Source organism: Apostichopus japonicus, chromosome 17 (genome assembly GCF_037975245.1).
Source record: "Apostichopus japonicus isolate 1M-3 chromosome 17, ASM3797524v1, whole genome shotgun sequence".
Taxonomy (NCBI): Eukaryota; Metazoa; Echinodermata; class Holothuroidea; order Aspidochirotida; family Stichopodidae; genus Apostichopus; species Apostichopus japonicus.
Window position 1 is genome coordinate 3307501 of NC_092577.1, and position 19666 is coordinate 3327166.

Sequence of the window (19666 nt, forward strand, 5' to 3'; positions counted from 1 at the left end):
CTGCATGTATGTCGTTGATAGCTGTGGGATGAGTTGACTTCTGACCTTAAATGTTGACTCGATGGTGTTCATGTAGAACACGTGACCAGACCCTGTTTCGTTAAAGCGGTAGCTGAGTGACTAACAATAAAACGACAATAAAGCTTTTGTAATATTTCACAAACTGAGAGCCATTGTTTTTGTTATTTAACAATTGCAGTCAATCAATCAGATGACCTTTGACTCTGTGATAAAGAATAAAAGGTCATCTGTATTGGCCGCAAATTTTAGCAAGCTTAAAGTTGCTAAAAAGTTGACAAGAGTACAGTTAGGGAGGATCAGGCCTCCCGAGGTATTCTAAGATATTGCGGAGTATCTATAATTAAACCATGAAATCTCTCACAGAGGCGGGAAAATGCCAAGATGTGGGGCAGACAGTTGTTTCAAATTTGAGTTCGTGACCATTTCTGGACTTTCTAGCATATTCGTGGCAATAATGATGACCTTAAAGCATTTTTCTTTGTGTTGATACTAATGTCTTTAATTTTCGATGCTTTTTTATGCTCAATCTCTGTACAGATCTCATTGTAGTTTTTAGTCGACGAAACGCCTGGTTTTGAATAGGCCGATCTGATTATGGGTTTCTTGTCATCCGCAATCTTCCAACGGTCGAGCTGGGCGTACCATGATACTACACGGTGTTTTAAACTGAGAATACAGTGCCTGTGAATATGAATACACTGACAGGGAGATGTGTTCTAGCAGCCTGTGGTTTCACATGTCGAGACTTGCAATAAGAATTTGAATCATATTGTACGGAAGCCAATTTGAGTGAAATCTTAACGATTTTGCCTTTTTGATCCAGATTGTATTTCGGGGTTAAATGGTAAACGAGACTACCAGTGGCATCAACAAATCAGATTAACCAGGTGCGTATCCGAGGGGGGCGTTGGGGGCGCGCGCCCCCCGGGTAAGAAAAAGAGGAGAGAGAAAAAGAGATGAAAAAAGAAAAATGGAGGGGGAAAAAGAAAAGGAGGAGAGGAAGGAAGGGAAAAGAAGAAGAAAAAAGAGAGAAAAAGGAGAAAGGGAGGGAGTAGAAGATAGCCAAGACATCGGGAAGAGAAAGAGGAACAGTCATAGTTAAAGCGCTGATCCCTATTATATACACAGGGTAGCCAGTGACAGATCAAGGATTATGGAGGGGGTGTGCGCCTCACCCTACCCCTTACACCAACAACTCCATTTTTGACGTTTCCATGTTTCCTCTCTCACTAATGTATCTATATAAATACTATATATGATCTATCATAACGCGTGTGTGTGTATGGACGCCTTAAACAATTGTACAATTATGCTATATGGAACCAACTGTGGCTGGTCTTGAACTCGACGGGGTCGTCGGGAACATGACGCATTTCGGGAAGGGGGCGACCGCCCCACCCCCCCCCCCGAGCAAATTTTCTTTATGACATCGCTAGTAATTTCAAAATAGACAATGCTTAGATGCAACTTACAAGGCCTGGGAAGTGTCATTTCCAGCGATCTGGGAGGCATTTTCGGCGAAAATTTTTCTTGTACGCTTCGCGCCAACCCATGGTGGCGCTTCGCTTAGATAGTTTGCATACAGGCTTCGCCCCTCTCTTGGCAATTACTCGCTACACGCCTGTTCGAATTGGTAAAGCAAAGAGCAGATATAACATCATATCAGTGAGCATTGAAATGCCTGTTCCACGATGAACAGCCTCAAAAACTGTCTATGTGTGTAGTCGAAGGCGTAGCCCAATTGGATTTGGGGCTGTAACGACTTGCCCGAAAAAAAGGCCAAAATTTTTCGCGCGCGAAGCGCGCGTTCAACATATCGATGCCAATATCATATAAGCAGGCATCGGTCATTACATTGCATGGCACCGTGTACCGCACGGACCGTGAAAGTAGCACAGCATACCGCCGGATGCTAATGTAAACAACCAAATGTCTTATGTAGATGGAGAAAAAGCATACAGATCCATTTATGTCAAACTCTCTTTTACAGTAGTAATGTCGGCCAATCTTAGAACTTTATTTTAATTACCAGGAGACAATTTTTAAGCTATTCATTGCTATTTATTTTTCTTTCAGTAGGTGCCCGAAAAAAATGGTTGCGGGGGGGGGGGGGGGGTTGGGGCTGCAGCCCCGCCTCCCACGGGACCTACGCCTATGTGTGTAGTGTTCGCTTTCGATATACCTGATATCGGAAATATCTGCTATTTTTCATTTACTTCAACCAAGTTTTATAATAGCCATAATAAGAGGTTTTAATATTTGTACACCAACAAATTAACTGTGTCTGAATTTTCGAAAATTTCCTCACCAACATTCTTCATCATACTTTCCTCTACTCGTGCAATTTGTACCTGTCTATTAGGGGTTGGAGGAGGTTTTTCCCTATTGGTTGTCCATAGATTGAATTTTGTGCAACATTATGGGTATGTTTTCAAGTGATTTTTATTTACGAGAAATGTGAATTTTCAAATTCTCAACAAATAATTGGCTTAAAACCTTGAAAAGTGGGGCTTTCGGATATTGTGGGCCGTGACGTAGAATCGCCTACAAAAGCAATGATCCATAGGACATGCAATCAGGTCGAACATGATGTGTGACTGGTGACAATCTTCAAAAAGGCTATGGATGGAAGAAAAATTGGGAAATACTTGGTTCTCAGGCAAAAGTGTACATTTGGTTGGTCATTTTCAAGCCCGAGAAGTGTCATTTCCGGTGATCTGGGGGGTATCAAAACCAGAAATTTTCTTGTACGCTCCGCGCCAACCGATGGTGGCGCTCCGCTTAGATAGTAATTCGCGCCCCCGGGTTAGAAAATCCTGGATAAGCGCCTGTTAACAACAGTATGAGTACGTGTACAAGTCGAATAATTCCCCTAGGTATGAGTACAATCCTTTAGGAGGGATTGCGAATAATACACCTTGTTCTAGTATATATGCTAGTTACCCAAAATGCACCGCGGAGTACAAATACATAAGGGAGAGTACTACATCGAGTAAAGTCTGTACTCGTACAGTTTTGGTACTCGAACTCATTATGTAATGAGTACGCGTACCAGAACAGACTCACTACCATTCTAGTTCTATACAGCTTTAAGTCATCTATACAGTTCTATACTCAATGATATATCATGTTCAGGCTTCCTGCAGTAACAGTTCCACAACAGGTGATATATCAAATCACAAAATAAACGTTACCAGAGAAGCTATACCCAAACGAACACCATTACCCGAAGTGGTAGGGATTGACGGCGGACGACTCCTCCCCCACCGCCGTCATATCCCTTGCGTTTAGTGGCATGACCTTTAATATGTAACCAGAGCATAACCTGGTTAATGTTTTGTATAGTTATCATTTTCTTTTATTTTCCACCTTTTGTTTCTATCCATTTAATCATTTTCTTTCATTTTCTTATCTTTGTTTTTATTCATTTGATCATTTTTTTGTTCTTTTGTTTTTATTCATTTGACAATAAATAACCGTAACTTGAGAGATTTATGAGTTCCCTTTATTTTCACTTTTATTGCTAACTACTACATGGCAACAGTTAGTAGTCGGGTGGCCCTGTGTGACCTTTCTTTTTCGTTAAGCTAAGTAATTGTTTTGCGTGGTCCTATTTTCTAGGAATATATGAGTGGCTCCAAGAGGGTATCCCTTTTCAGAATTGTGGGTTAAATAGACAATTTTATAACTTTTGTTTGGTTAGATAGGAATGTTTTGGTGATAGATGATTATATTAAATGTACCAAAGGACACCATAAATTAAGTAATGTGTCTGTAAACACACCACTTTACCTTTATTTGTTTGTTTTTGTGTGAGCATTCTGCCTTTTTAAGTTGTCCCCACGATCTCAGAGTAAATCGGCCCTGCCCTAATTTGGAGGTGTCACTTGTAATCTTCCCAAACCTAAAAATATATTTAAGCCTCGTCACTGCGTTTTTGACCGGCTACATGTAACATATGAATAATTTATTTATTTCACTCTGTTTACTTGTAACCGTATCAGTAATTTTTCAGACAATTAAATTTTAGGGCATGCATGGAACTGTCACCCCTGCTTTGCATAATAACTTCCTTGTTAGACGTGTTCATGCTGGTGTTGTTCCATGTTTTGTACCCATGGCAGCTAACTGGTTTATGCATGGTATAGATCAGGGATGGAGCCGAACAAAATAACGTGTGGTTGAAACCATTTTCGAATATGAGCAACTGTATAGACATATTAGACTATAAGGTAGGCGAGCAGTTGGAGCGTAGAAGTTCTTAACAAATGTAAACTTCACCCTCAAATGGCCTAAGGCAGGGGTGCATGAACCCCCAGGGGGCGCGTGAGTCCATCCCAGGGGGTTCGTGAGACGTTTCTGAAAGTCAAAACTACAGTATTTTTGTTGAACTAAAACTGTCGAGAACAAACTTAAAGACTATATCTATAACCATGAACAATCTACATATCTCAACTATCTATTTCTATAACCATGAACAATCTATATATCGCAACTTTCTATTTCTATAATATACCTCTTTAACTATACTTTGTAAATATTATTGCTATGGAGATGGAATTCTTGGGCGTGAGCCAGTGAAAGTCTGAAAGTTGGTGCTTATGCAGGTCAGGCAGGATGAAGGAGAGATGGGGGGTCAAGAGGGGTTAGAGATGTGTGTGTGTGTGTGTGTTTCTACAGTGTATGCTATATGTACAGACTACCAGTGGCGTCACCAGACTTTTCAGTCTGGGGGGGGGGGGCACAGGGGGCACCAGCATTTGATGGGGGGGCACTTAGGTGGATACGGATCGCCGTCCTGGGGGAGTGGCCTTAGGGGAGGGGGTGCCCCCTCCAGGCGCGGCGGAACGGAAAATTATTGGGGGGGGGGGGACTAATGTGTAGAGACTATCTAAGCGGAGCGCCACCATCGGTTGGCGCGGAGCGTACAAGAAAATTTTGGGTTTTTCAAACCCCCAGATGGCCGGAAACGGCACTTCCCGAGTGTTTTATGCTGCGAATACCTAGCCCTAAAATATGGGTCTCAAGCCTGCAATTTCTCAGATTGCACGTAAAAGTCTGTAAAAACATAGTAATTTGTATATTCGATGGTGTTTTAAGAGAGTAGCTATTACTCGTAGTGTACTCGCAAAGACGTTTTTGAGTGTAGTAAGGGGATGTTGGAGAATTGGCTGAAATGAAGCAAGTCATTGGCCTAAGACGAAGTTGTGTTGCGCTTACCGGTACTCACACTCACTGCTTCCACTTTTCACGAGGCGTGAAGACGCGGTTGGGGTGACAATGTGGTCTATAGCCAGGGGACGGGCCGACGGTCCCCCATGCAGCATTTACTAAAATGATTACACCTATATAGTATACGTGTGCATCGGACAGATCGACAAGTATGCATTGAAAAATGGGCAGATGCACGTTTCGGAGCCTTGGTAAATATTGGGGGGCTTATCATGCATTTGCCCCCTCGACTTTTTCATTGGGGGGGGGGGGGCTGAGCCCCCCAAGCCCCCCGGTTCCGCCGCCACTGCCCCCTCCCCTTTGGAAAATTTTCGCATACGGAGGATGGGCTAGATGCAAAATGCTGCCACATTTGATGCTAAATTCGATCTGAAGATATCTCCAGAAATTGCTATTTTTGAGGTAATGATTTTAACAAGGCGCAGAATTTTGCAGAGGATATGAACCACATGCTGTCGATATTAAGCCTAACCCTATCAATAGAACCTACATTTGTTGAATTAATGTGTGCATGACCCCCGACTCCTTTCTTGTCCTTCTCGTTTTCTCCCATTATCTATTAAGATGTAACAGGTTCCAGCATCGTTATTAGCTCCTATCAGGGATCTCACCATGCAATCCAAAGTTGGATCACACATCGAGTATGGCTCAGTATGCAGGTGTGAACATTCGCCATTTGTTCCTACAAGCATCTGACCTCAAATGACCTCTGCACCCCCTACACAACAGGGTAAATATATGGGTCCACAAATATAGGCAAGTATGGTACCTGCGGACCCTCACATTCTCACATTTCGTCAGCTCCTAACCTGTCAACCTCAGACCAAGGCAACATATTGCAGTACCCTCCCTTCTCACAGTCATGTAGCTCGCGAAGCGGACGTGTATATCCGCTGGTATGGCGTGAGCACTGACACATTCAATGTAAATATCGACACCTGTTATGATGGCGCGGGTTACGACTTCGATACCCGACGTTCAAGGATAAACTTTTTCATTTTTTCGCAGCTCATTTGAAGAAAATACGAATTACTGTGCTCCTTTTCCTTATGAAAAACCAACTCAGATGATGGGAGTTGAATATAACAAAATATATATATATTTTTTTACCAACCCAAATCTCAGATGGGGGGGGGGGCACTCGGGGGGCACTAGGTTTTCCAGGGGGGCACGTGCCCCCCCTGGCCCCCCCTTGGCGACGCCACTGCAGACTACTTATGATATTGTGTGAGAAGTAGAGAGTTCACTGTTCACTTTGACTTTGACTTGGAATATTGGCCTTGTGTTGTTGTGCTGGCTGTTGGGAAAATGAAGGGTGTGGCTGAGAGTAGTGACTGCAAACTGATGAAGACCTGAGAGATTGAGTGAAGGAGTTTGGGACTGGAGTAGTGAAGGAATAAAAGTCACAGAACATTATAAATATTCTCCATTCTTGTCTTTGGAATTCACTCTTCCGCATGAAACTTTGTAGCTTTGTCGGGACTAAACTAACATCGATCCTCTACTCGACAAAAACCTGATATATCATATAATTTAGTAATGTACAAAAGTCGTACCTATCGACAAACTCTTTTCGCGTTCCATAAGCATATGTTGCCATTGTAGTACCGTACCGTGCATGTGATAAATAACTGAATTATGAAACAGACACAGGCCGCATGACTTTGGTGAAGTTGTTGTACGCATGACAGTAAGTCGTGAAGATAAAGAGCTGAGAAAGCAACTGAAAGGTTGGTCAAAGTAATTATTATTATTTTGGAAATTCCAGATGACCTCCATTTTGCCCGACACAAAGCAAAGTTAGCATAAATTCATGCTTGAAAACCGTCGTTGAGTGACAACATGCAGTCACTAGCCTGTTTTAACATGATATACCAGTTCAATATTAGACTTTGAACTTGATCTTTTACAAAGCACTATATATTGTGCGTATTAAAGTATAATATTGACTCAGATCGTGTCTCAAAAAGTTGGGGGGTTCGTGGACAACTCTGACATCCACAGGGGGTTCGTGGGGGATAAAGTCCGGGGAAACCCTGGCCTAAGGGAAAGCAGACATTTTAAATGTTGAGCCTTGGTTAATGACGGTGGACGGGTTTAGGCGGGAACTGACAGGATAATGAGAGGTGAATAAAGGGGTGGGTTAAAGGGGATGGGGGAGAGGAGGGGAGAGGAAAGATAGCAGGGGAGAGGACGAAGTCCTATTTATTTTAACGTTGAATTAATTAATGAATTAATGAATGTTATAATATTAACGACAAATTGAATGGTGACCTCATTTAAATTACTGATAGACGGTCGTAAGTAGATAAACCTTTTTCTTGCAAGTTTCAATGATATTTCCTTAGGAAAGGTCTTTGAGAGTTTCGTTCAAATAAAAACAAAATCAAATAGAATAAGAAGATAGTAAAGAAACTCGGAGTTATCACAGTAGGAAGCCTACACTGTTAATATCAATGTAACAACATCATACCTTATTATGCAAATTAAGCTAGGTTTGTACCTTTTTTCATTAAAGTGTGGTAGGCTATATAGGTTGAGCGTTGATGGTGTTCTATTTCTTTAAAATCAGGCCCGTACTCACGGGGTGGGAGGGGGTGAGGGTGGTACTTCCATACAGCTAAATGTGTTCTCATATTTTATGCCACCATGCACCATGTGTGCAAACATTTCACAGGTTACAGGACAACATGAGTATTTGTACCCTTCTAAACTGTTGCTGTTCCCCACCCTCACCCTCACCCTATCCTCACCTTAGTCTCACCGCACCCTCAACTCAACTCTCCTCACCCCCACCCTTTCCCGTCGTATCCCACACCAAGTCAAATTTTCTGGCTCGAGCCGGTGTGAAACACCATCTTAAGTTTTCAAACATTGGTTATGATATTTACAGTATCGGTCGCATCGGCTCAAGCGGGAAAAATTTACGAAGAGAAAAATGAGAGGTTCAAACTATCCAGTACTCTAGAAAATGTAAAATTCTTCTCTTGTTCCCTTTGAGCTGATAATGAGTTTGGCTCTGGATTCTATCGAACGACCAACCAGACATCGAATGATGGTAATGGTGCTTCATTACAGACCCCTCGACACTTCAAAACATGTGAAATAACATTACATCAATTCAATTTAGGGGACAAAAGTCACGAAATCTAGATTGAGATCTCACAAAAATGACAGAATCTGCCTCAAGGCATATAAATCACTTGGTATTTTCTTTTTTTTGTTTGGTCGAAATCGGAATAAAAAATAGGTATGTAATAAAATATTTCATTGAAATTGTACTAGTTATTATATTGGTTTGCCCAACGAAAATAAACTGGCGCTTAGAGCTCTCATGGGACCCCCGCGTGGACCAGCGTGAAGGAGCCTTTTACTTTATCTGTGGAGTGGACATCGTGTTTATATCGATCTGTCAATACTAATAATACATATATTACACAGCTTGACTGACCGAGGTGGGACTAAGCACTATAATTGGAGGCATTCGACATTTGCTACTGTAAAGACTGAGGCGAGAGGAACCAGAAGGGTGCACAAGAGGAACCAGAAGGGTGGTACACACGGTTCCCCATCTCTTACAAGTTTTTGTTTAAACAATTGGAATATACATCGTAAACTTTCTGTGAATGTTTATTTTCATACCTTGGAACTTTTTATACGTATTAAGTATTTATGGACGGCGCTCTGCATAAGGTAAAATAATAAACTTTTCGACTTGCCAGTTGCAATTTTTGTGACAATTTCAATCATTGGAAATAAATCGATATGACTTAACTTACACAGTACACTTAACTACACTTACACTTAACTTACACAGTACTGTTAACGAAATAGCACTCCAGAATTGAGAAGGGATATGAATTAGGTTGGCCTATATACATATATCATTGGCCTACATACCCGTACACTTCATAACAATGCTTGCCCCGTGTAACGTATGATTATTGTCCAAAATAAGACCTATACATAGTCATCTAGGGCTAGATCTTTGGTATAGTGAAGCATGCAAACATCGTTATTATCATTTTACTAGTATAATATTATGAGGCATGTTATTTCTTAATATTTTTTTCAAATAGACATTTAAAGCCGAATTTCTTCTCAAATCAATTCTCTGCTTTCTGGTTTTGATCGAATGAATCTTGTGTCTGATCCGGGAGTATACTGTATAGTGCTGTGACTGTATAGTACTGTATAGTATAGTACTGTATAGTACTATATAGTATTGCATAGTATAGTACTGTATAGTATAGTACTGTGAATGTATAGTACTGTATAGTGCAGTACTGTATAGTACTGTATAGTATAGTACTGTATAGTATAGTACTGTATAGTACTGTATAGTATAGTACTCTATAGTATAGTACTGTATAGTACTGTATAGTATAGTACTGTATAGTATAGTACTGTATAGTACTGTATAGTACTGTATAGTATAGTACTGTATAGTATAGTACTGCATAGTACTGTATAGTGCAGTACTGTATAGTACTGTATAGTATAGTACTGTTTAGTACTGTATAGTACCGTATAGTATAATACTGTCTAGTACTGTGACTTCTGACTGACATAGCCCAGGAAAGGAAGTGGAGAATATAAAGATCACCAACTAACAACTACCAGCTAACCAACGACTAATAAGGGCTGTACAACTCAGCTGGAAGAGAAGCGGTCTCATTTTCCACTCTAACCGAAATGTATTTTTTGCTACATTTTTGTTTACTATTTCTTTGTTCAATATTTCGTACATTTGTCATAGTGTAATATATATGTTACCCTCTTGAAAGTTACGAAACCCTCCCATCCCCCAGTACTGACCCCACCCTACCCTGTAAACTGATCATAAACGGTCACTAGTTATTGGAGACACAAAAAGAAAACCATATCGAGTACAGTACATTTTCAACAATGACTATTAAAGTAGTAGTAAAGATTGGTAATTGTTATAAATCTCTTATCTTTGTAACATTTATATACTATTCTGTTTTCTTAATAACGAACAGATGGATGACGAGTACAGACAGAGAAGCCTGAATTTACTCTTTTCCATGGATGAAGATTCTGGTCCAGATAAGAAGAAGAAGAAAATCAATAAAAAGAAATGCATATTCATTTCATCCACAGCCGTCGGTATGCTGACTGTTCTGGTTCTGATACTTATGTTGTGTAAGTGTGCTTACTGTTATCTACGGTAGCCTTGTATGAACTATCATCTGTCGTGTAGCGACGATCGGATTTTTGTTTCCTTGTTGAAAGCAAAGGAATCATTGAGGGCATGATGCCGTGTGTGTAGGTGTGTTTTTGACAACTAATTGGCTTGTAAACACGATAACTCAATATGCTAAATTTGGATGGACTTCAAAATTTGTACGTAAATGCACGATATTGAGTTCTCGGCTGCTACTATTTTTGGCTGGGCTCAAAAGTCATTCTATGTCACCAGAGGTCAAACTGTGGAAACCTTGTAAACACGGTAGCTCAATATTACAAAGTTGGATGGATTTCAAATTTAAAATGTTCATGCAACATATTGAGTTATCTGAAATGGACTGATAATTGGCCGTTTTCTCTATGATTTATATTACATATTATTTGCTTCGACACAGTTGTGAAAATATTTCACAGTGTATAAACAATATCACGTAGAGTTGTCACAATTCTTTAATGGGATTTTTTGGAAGGTGGTAGAGCTGATTTTGTTAATACATCTATGTGTATATATTTCACACAGGAAGACTGTTCTTTCTGGATATTGAAACATTTTGGAATAAACATTCTGTGTATTGTAAAATCTTTACTAGTGACTTAAATGGTTGATGCCCCACAAGTGAGTGATACACATAAGATCTGGACATCTCTGATCTTTTTTCTTCTGGTTTTCACTTAATTCCTCTGTAAATTTTATATAGGTTTGTGGAATTTTGAGCAAATTGTATAGCAAGGAATCACAAAGCCTACTGGCTTTCGGGTTATACAATTAAGTCTTCTATGTAAAAATGTATGGGTGACGATTGAACTGATAAATTACACGCCAAAAACATATATGTCCGAAAGTAAATTTAACGAACAGTTTGAGAGACCAATGATTTCCATTTGAAATCAGGGCCGGATAACCACCTTCTATATATACCGGAAGCACATATGCTTCCCCGTGCTAAGGTTTGCAGACAAAACCCGTTAAAGAGTTCCATGAGATGTAAGAGACGGCCCATGTCCTCGGGCTCTCTAATGAATTGCCTAACATGTTGATTGGATAAGACGGCCCATGTCCTTGGTCCCTCTAATCACTTGCCTAATATGTTGATTGTATAAAACGGCCCAATTCATTGGGCCCTCTAATCACTTGCCTAACATGTTGATTGTATAAGACGATGTCCCTGGGCTCTCTAATCACTTGCTTAACATATTTTTTGGATAAGACGGCCCATGTCCTTGGGCCCTCTAATCACTTGTCTAATATGTTGATTGTATAAAACGGCCCAATTCATTGGGCCCTCTAATCACTTGCCTAACATGTTGATTGTATAAGACGATGTCCCTGGGCTCTCTAATCACTTGCTTAACATATGACGGCCCATGTCTTTGGGCCCTCTAATCACTTGCCTAACATGTTGATTGTATGAGACGGCCCATGTCCTTTGGGCTCTCTAATCACTTGCCTAACATGTTGATTGGATAATCCCGCACTGTTTGAAGTACAAATAGTGTTGAACTTATTAATTGAAACAATGCGAGAAAAGAACTTAATTAAACAATGTGGAACTAAATTCGTTTACATGGCTGTTGCGTTATTCCCCCAAAATGTAAGGTCTCGACGGTTTATTCACCAATAACAGGCAGCCGAGAGCAATTTATTCCTAAATTACAACATGCCACTATTTAATTGCGACGGCCGCATGCTTCCATACAGCAGTTAGCCTTACATTAGGAACAATGTCTTAGTATTGACAGCACGGGCGACAGTTTAAAGAAAGCAAATGGCCTGCTGAACCCTTCTTACCAGGGTTATAGCTAGGAGATTGTGAGTGCTGGTTAAATAAATTTGCGAAGCGTAGCGAGCGTAGCGAGCGAAGCTCTCGCATCCAATCATGAGATACACGTCATACAGGGGAAACCCCGTTTGTGCACTGTTTTATTTATACATTCGAAGTACGAAGTACAGCTAGACTTCGTTTTACACTGATTTTAGCTTACTTTTCATGATGATTTTTGCTACTTTTCAGATTTACAATTGGTAAATAACAGAAAAAGGTGACGTTATTATCATGTTTTACGGCAAGGGAAAGATAAATTTGTTACTTTTGTTGTATTTCACAAGCATTTTACTATTTTTTGTGCCGGCCAGTGGACTGTTTATTCACTTCCAATGCCGGCCGGCAGGCGTGAGTGGCGGTTACCACCGGCCGCCGTCGGCCGGCGTGGCTATAACCCTGCTTCTTACCCAGAGGGTATGACCCCGTAGCAAGCGGTTTTCTCTGGTCTCATGAACTTCCTTTGGACAAGACTATCTTCTAATTCATTTCAGTTTCTTCTTTCACAGTTGGTCCTCTGAAATTAGAAAAGGATGACAATTCTTCCACCCTGTATGATAAAAACAAGATGGACGACAAAGAAAGTTCAACTAAAGTTGATAGTGACGTTCCAGCGACGAAAAAACAACCGGTTGTCACGGCAACGCTTCCATCCGACCAGTCAGAAACGCCCTCGACGTCAACCCAGGATTGTAAGTTCAACGGAATTATATCTTCTACATTAATTATAGAGTACATAACTACAAAACCGAATCCCTTATTTATTCTCAATTTAATAGTCCCCCTCTTGAGAAAAGGATTAAGCGTAAACATGAAAAAAAAAAATACAAAAATTATCATAAAATAATTATTTGGCAAAATATCAATATGGTACAGTGCAGCAGGTAGAACAACTCCCTGTGTGTATACTCTGTTCATCAGATATGATACAAATAATTTCCACAGACATATTTACCTATCATTGATTTCACTAAACTTGATCAAAATCCAATTTTAACATTTTGCTTTTGTTTCAACCAGTGACAGACTTGATAACAAATGGTACTTCAACACCATCCGCCATGTTTGAACAGACCAGTCAACCGCCGCTTCGTACGACTACACACAGAATATCGACAACAGCGACACAAGCACCGCCTTGTACAACAGCAAACGATGGTCGAACGACAGGTTAGATTAAACAGGAAGTGACGTCATAGGAGGAATATCTTGAACATGTTAAGCACATGCGTAAGAGGGAGAACACAAATATCTTCTCCCGTAACAACTTCTTAGTTTTTGGTCTGCTGAGGCGAATATTGTAAACACGTTTTTAAGATACGAATCATTGCTTTGCTAGTCTTTGTTCAGGATATGAGAATTGTCGCTTGAATTTTTCAGTCCACTATTTTTTTGTAAAATAGAGAAGAATATCGCAAGAGAAACATGACGATTGAAGTCGATTACAGAGGTGCTCTATCGCTCTTTTTGTCTTATATAACTAAATTTTGTTTGTAAGAGCCAAGTCCAGAGTTGTCTAGCAATTTCAGGTCAAACTTTGACTAATTGTCATTCAGTCATTTATTCATGATTATTGTTGAGCATGAGGTTCATTGCGGTGAACATGAAGTTATAGGTCGACCATTAGCAGCAGCATCGTACAAGCATATAGGCAGCACTAATCAACACTAACTGTTGCAAAACGTGGGAGTAAGATTGAAGCTTTCCTGACCAAATTGAAACGTTTCTTTTTTGCCTATTTTCAAGATATGATATAGCCACAAACCAAATGATCTCTATATGACCTTAGAAGTCAACGCTACAGTACATGAGCTCATGGTTCTATTTTAATTTAAATTTGAAATAAGTTAAAGTTTTCGTTTCATTTGATTTATAGTTAGATTAATTGATAACGATTAGTGTTTTGTTTCTCACACAACTACGAATGAGAAAAGAGGGATTCTAAAAATGATAATTCGAACACATTGCATCCATGATAATTACGAAAGTTATCTGAAATGTCTGACGTCCTGATGGAGTAAGAGGTCATAGGTTATAGGTAATGAATATAATCATTGTACCGTATCATGTAACCTTGCCCCCTGGTAACATTATAGGCATTCCGATTTTAAATCCCTCCATTATCTTATATTTGTTTTTCGTTGTTAGGTTGTCTGACGTCACTGTTGGTCGATTGTCATCAAATCAGCGGTTGCCAAACGACCGCGCCAAATAGATATGGTTACGGGAGTACTCCGGACAGGATATACCAGACATTCGGCAATTTCAAGATGCTATTACAAAACTTTGAATGCCATTCTAGATCAAAAGAGTTCTTATGCGCCATAATCCATCCTCCCTGCCGAACTCGTATCGATTCAAATGTGATTGAATTAAACTACGTTTTCGATATTGTAAATTTCGTTCAGCAAAAGACTCCTATACCTTGCAAGTCCCTCTGTAACCAAATTGGCGACGAATGCCTGAAGAACTTACCTGAATCCCATAGGGGAGGGTTTTACGATTTATGCAACAGAATGCCAGAATCAGCCTCGGAAGCTATGTGTTTTGGTGGCAACCTTTCCAATGCAGGTGAGATTTGCATCCGAGGAGAGAAGGGGTGGTGTTGGGCTGGGGGAGGGGGGGGGGCGGTGGGCAGGGGTCGGCAAAAATGTGACCTTGTGAACCGGCAATTTATCTTTCATCCGTTATGCTGAAATATGCTATCACACGGTGGAGCTATGTAAAGTATTATTAGCTCCTCTAACCATCATTTGTCACGTTGACCCTCATAGGCTTGTAGTTTCCGCGGGGAAACGTTTGCGAATCGTTTCTCGGGCGGCAGAAAATTTGCTCACAAGCCGTATCTTATACACCTACCTGTGTTATATATGTATCAACTTAGAATCACCTAATCATTGCTTTTTGGTTTTGTCATGGAAAGCAATGTTCGCTTGAGGTAGGCAGAGGTGTTTATACGGGCAAGTGGTCAGTAAAACCGATTGAGTGATCTGGTTTCATATTTCTGCTATAGTTAACTTGTAAGGCAACAAATATCTTCACTACCCCGTAAATAAAAAAAAAATAATAAAAAGTGTATTTATATGGTTTAATTTATTGTTTGACCAGGTTGAAAATTTGTTTATTCTATATATATTTCCAGATGCTGATTGTCAACCCAATCCTTGTCTTAATGGTGGTCTCTGTTTCATACAACGGGACCAACAATATTGTCAATGTACCACTGGATTCTATGGGACTTTTTGCCAAAATGGTAAACAATGACTTGGCCATATTAAATTATATCCGTTATTGGCTTCCACCGTATGAAAGCGTGCAGAAGTAGTCAACTGTAGCCATAAGTTAAATAAAAGGCGCCATTCTTAATCAATTATGTGTTAACGTAGCAAATATGAGCTGTCTGTCAGCTTTCCATGTTCATAACTGAAAAGTGTCTTTCTTTGTTTAAATTTACAAATTGCCCTCTTGTTGACAATTGAAATATATAAATATAAGTGCCATTTAATGGAAAAAGCAACAACAAAAACGGAAATATTCGGGTTGAGTGCACAGAGTATCCATTTTTTTGAAAAGTTTAGAGGTATCTTTTTGGTCTTCCGAAAACCAAAGTTGGACGGCCCCTGCCCCTCGTCGATTTCACCTCCTCAGATTGAATCCTCTTCTGTCGCCCTAGCAACAGTAGCAAATAAAACGAAAATAGCATTGGCAATATCAACCACAATTGTGTCGTTAATTGTATTAATTAAAAATGCATTGTAATTACTTAATTGTCTCTCCCTCTCCCCAGGAAACGTTACAAGTTACAATATCAGTAACGATCAATGTGTTCGCCTTCCGGAAGAATGTCGTTCGGTCCTACCCTACAATAACACTAGAGGTATCAACCTGAATGGAACAAATATGGCTTACATTGCATCATGGGATACCATAGCAACAGTAGCCCGTGACAGCTCAACGAAGAAAACGTTATGCGCATTTGCCTACCCACAATGCCCTTCGGATGGCACATTAATCTATAAAGCCTGCCAAAAATCGTGTATGAAAGTGAAAAATGAAATCGAATTTCTGTTAGCAGCGATTTCTTATCCTACTTTAGAATGTGACAAGGCACTAGATGATAATTCGCTTCCTACAGGGACCGAATGTATCTGAATATGCATGAGGCCTTTTATGGGCATAGTTGACAAATCACGGGAACATGAACGGGGGGGGGGGGGAGGTGGGGGATGCATCGACACCTTATTTTCATACTTTGGCTTAATGGTAACGATATATCCGATAGACAGTGCATGAACAAAAGAAAACACCTCCTTGGCACGTAAACTTCACAAAGTAGAATATTTCCTAGGTTTTTTTATTCCTACTGAGGGTGTGTATAAGTGACTGGTGGTAGCGCTCAAATGTATTTGAATAATCGTTATTCCTTGGAAACCCCATCCGCATGATATATATATATTTTTTTTTCTTGGGAGGGGGGGGAGGGGAGAGTTGGGGTTGGGGGTGTCATGATGCAGCTATTTCCCGTAGGATTCGCAACATGCATCAAATCCAAAAGATGATATATTTCAACTTTAACGGACAAAGCATCCTAATGAGTTTTTAAATGCTTTAGGGATGTAAAATATATCACATTGAAAAGTGTTCATCGCAAATCCAAAACAACTTGACCCACTGTCAACCCCAACTTCTTAACATTTTTCAACCCAGTCGGTTTTTGATCAACTATGCCTGGCCGTATGTTCGTTTGACGAAACCTGTGTACTACCATAATGTGTTAGACATACCTTCACTGTCAAACAGCGGCAACATAAAAGGAAAACGTCTTTTCAAAGAAATTCACACGCCATTCTCACATTGCAATGTAAGTATGACGTAGTATCATAATATTAATGGAAACCTGGGATGGGTTACGGTATGTCCCTTTATGTTACTTGTATTAGTATTGAAATGTGCCTAGCCATATGTAAGTAGTAAACCTATGTTTTATATTTTCCCTACGTGCTTAGTATTCGCATCCCATTACTTTAATATCAATAACATAATTCTTCAACGCCTTGGGAGGGGGGATGCACCTTCATAGAATTTCCAGGTAAAAAAATATGGATCATGATCATTAAAGCTAAAACATGGCGCTATTTTGTTAAGTATGATAGGGCTTTAAAAGTATCCTGTGATGAAACAGCGCTGAGCACCTTTAAAACTGTAATGTAGTAAAATAGTTTAGTTACAATATTATTACACAAGGAAGGCATATACGGTTTCAATATACATTCACCCCGGCCTACACTAACGGGTCTTTCCAATATGTCTTCTGGGATTCCTATATATTGGGTGTTATGTTTCATGCATGGGACGTCTGGATGTACTTGAGCAGATACTTAAAAAAGTACGTTTCCAAAACAAGAAAAGTTCAAGGCGGAAAGAAACTAGCACATGTAGCCGGAGTATTTTTCTTCCGACAATCTGTATTTTCATAAACAAATGGAAACTGATGATGGATTTCGTCGGCACTTTTGTTCGTGGAATTTGAGCAGCAGGAGTTAGGGTATAAGCTATATAAATGAGGAGGATTATTGCCTGACTTATAAGCAGAAAAAAAGAAAAAAGAAAAAAGAAAAAAGAAAAAAGAAAAGAATGAAAAATGAAGAAGGCCACGAAGAACAGACACTTTTCTTATAAACAATGAGTCCTCTATTAGTACGCGAAAATAACTGCCCTTTCAATGTGACCATGTAGTTGGTAAATTACAGCTTATTAACAATATTGTTTTACATCTGGCACAAATTTTCCGCCTATAATTAAATCAAATAAATCACTGGAAGCTTTCTCAAATGAGTCTATTAAACACTATTTACTCATTCATAATTATGAACAGTAACAATACCAAATACCTGTAATATGGAACATGTGACCTGTATATACTATGTTTATACCTATGTTTATTGTTACCGTGTATTAAACCTATTTTTTTTCCTTTTCTTCTCGCACCAACTGGTCACTATAGCTTTGATAAACAGCATTGCTTAGTATTTTTTTCTAGTGTCCATTATATTATGTCATCATTTCTCAGGTTTATGAATTTGTACTATTTGTACTTCAGTAAATCACATATTTTAAATTTGAACTTGAACTTGAAGGGCTCAATTATTTTCGGACGGACATCCAACCACATAAAGAATAAACATAACATATTTTTTATTAGATTGTTCCATTTTTCTCAGCTGATGAAAATATGATACAATGTAAAAGGTTTCTTATATACTTTCAATAACAATCATTTGTATTTTTATGGCAGAGCTTGACTCAATTGACTTAACCCAATTTGCGTTTATAATTCTGGGCAGAAGCTTTCGTTGTCTTAATTAAGAAGGATTGTTATATCAATGTTAATTAACATTCTAATGGAGTTTTCAGGATGAGAAGATAAACTGCGGTACAAACTAAAATGCATTTAGTTTTTTCAGTGCAAAACTATATGGACTATTGATAAGTGGACTATTATGGTGATGTTTCAGCCTCTGAAGAAGATCCTATACTGGGATCGAAACGTCAGACCAACTTACTTTTCCACATAAGTAAGTATACCTTTATTATTCCATAGGGCATTGCATGCTCGCATAATAGAACATATTTAAAAGAGTAAGAATAAAACATATAAAAGGATAAATTTACAAGTAGAATAAAGGAAAGTTCAGAAATAAAAGTTAACAAGTAAGATAGTTAAAATTGTCAAACATGAAGATGCACAGCCCCAAGCAAAAACAGATATATACAAGAATAGAAAGAGCCTAACGAATGAAAAAAAAAGTTGTTATAAAGTGTGTTGCACTGTGGAATCAAAGATGACTTGTGTCTGTTAGTGGCAGCATACGGGAGTCTCATCCGTCCACTACGAGGAACTACTAACCCGGCAAGATCTTTGGTAGGATGAGCCAACCGTTGGCTGATTTTCTCCTAAAATACGACTAGCTAGTTTAATAATTGCGTCTCTTACACAGGCTCTGTTGTGGATAAGCAGTTTATCAACAGTTTGTTTTATTTTGACTGTAAATGAGGGCAGCAGAATGTAATTAATGAAAAGTTGCTTTAAATAGTCTATGTAACGATTGCTCACCGTCAAACAATCAATTGTTTTTTTTTTCATATCCTTGTTTTTTATGTATTTATATTTGCTCTAAGAAATAATATCACGGTGACCATTATATACTTTGATCTAAAGGAAAGATACAAAGTTTTGCTCAAATACTGTTTACACACTGTATTTAATGTTGTCGTTTGCCACTTGAAAGACATGTAAATAAATGTAAATAAACATTATCTTGTCCTTTAGTTATTTCTATTAAAGGAGTTAAGCAAAGCGCTGAAGACCGGATAGTGGATAA

At 39.2% G+C, this 19666-nt stretch overlaps 1 protein-coding gene across 2 annotated transcripts in view; it reads left to right on the plus strand.

Annotated features, from left to right (window-relative positions):
- LOC139984066 (uncharacterized) overlaps positions 1-19598 on the plus strand; it is a 33181-nt gene extending 13583 nt beyond the window's left edge. Inside the window, exons 1-7 of one of the 2 annotated variants that reach the window (XM_071997744.1) lie at positions 7459-8946; positions 10257-10419; positions 12794-12976; positions 13305-13454; positions 14433-14855; positions 15427-15537; positions 16072-19598. In XM_071997744.1, coding sequence (XP_071853845.1) covers positions 8926-8946; positions 10257-10419; positions 12794-12976; positions 13305-13454; positions 14433-14855; positions 15427-15537; positions 16072-16436 — 1416 coding nt within the window. In that variant the 5' untranslated portion in view covers positions 7459-8925 and the 3' untranslated portion in view covers positions 16437-19598. Of the gene's footprint in view, positions 1-7458; positions 8947-10256; positions 10420-12793; positions 12977-13304; positions 13455-14432; positions 14856-15426; positions 15538-16071 lie in introns of those variants that run through there. The other variant, XM_071997743.1, reaches the window with a different exon arrangement.
- The last annotated feature ends 68 nt before the right edge of the window (positions 19599-19666 follow it).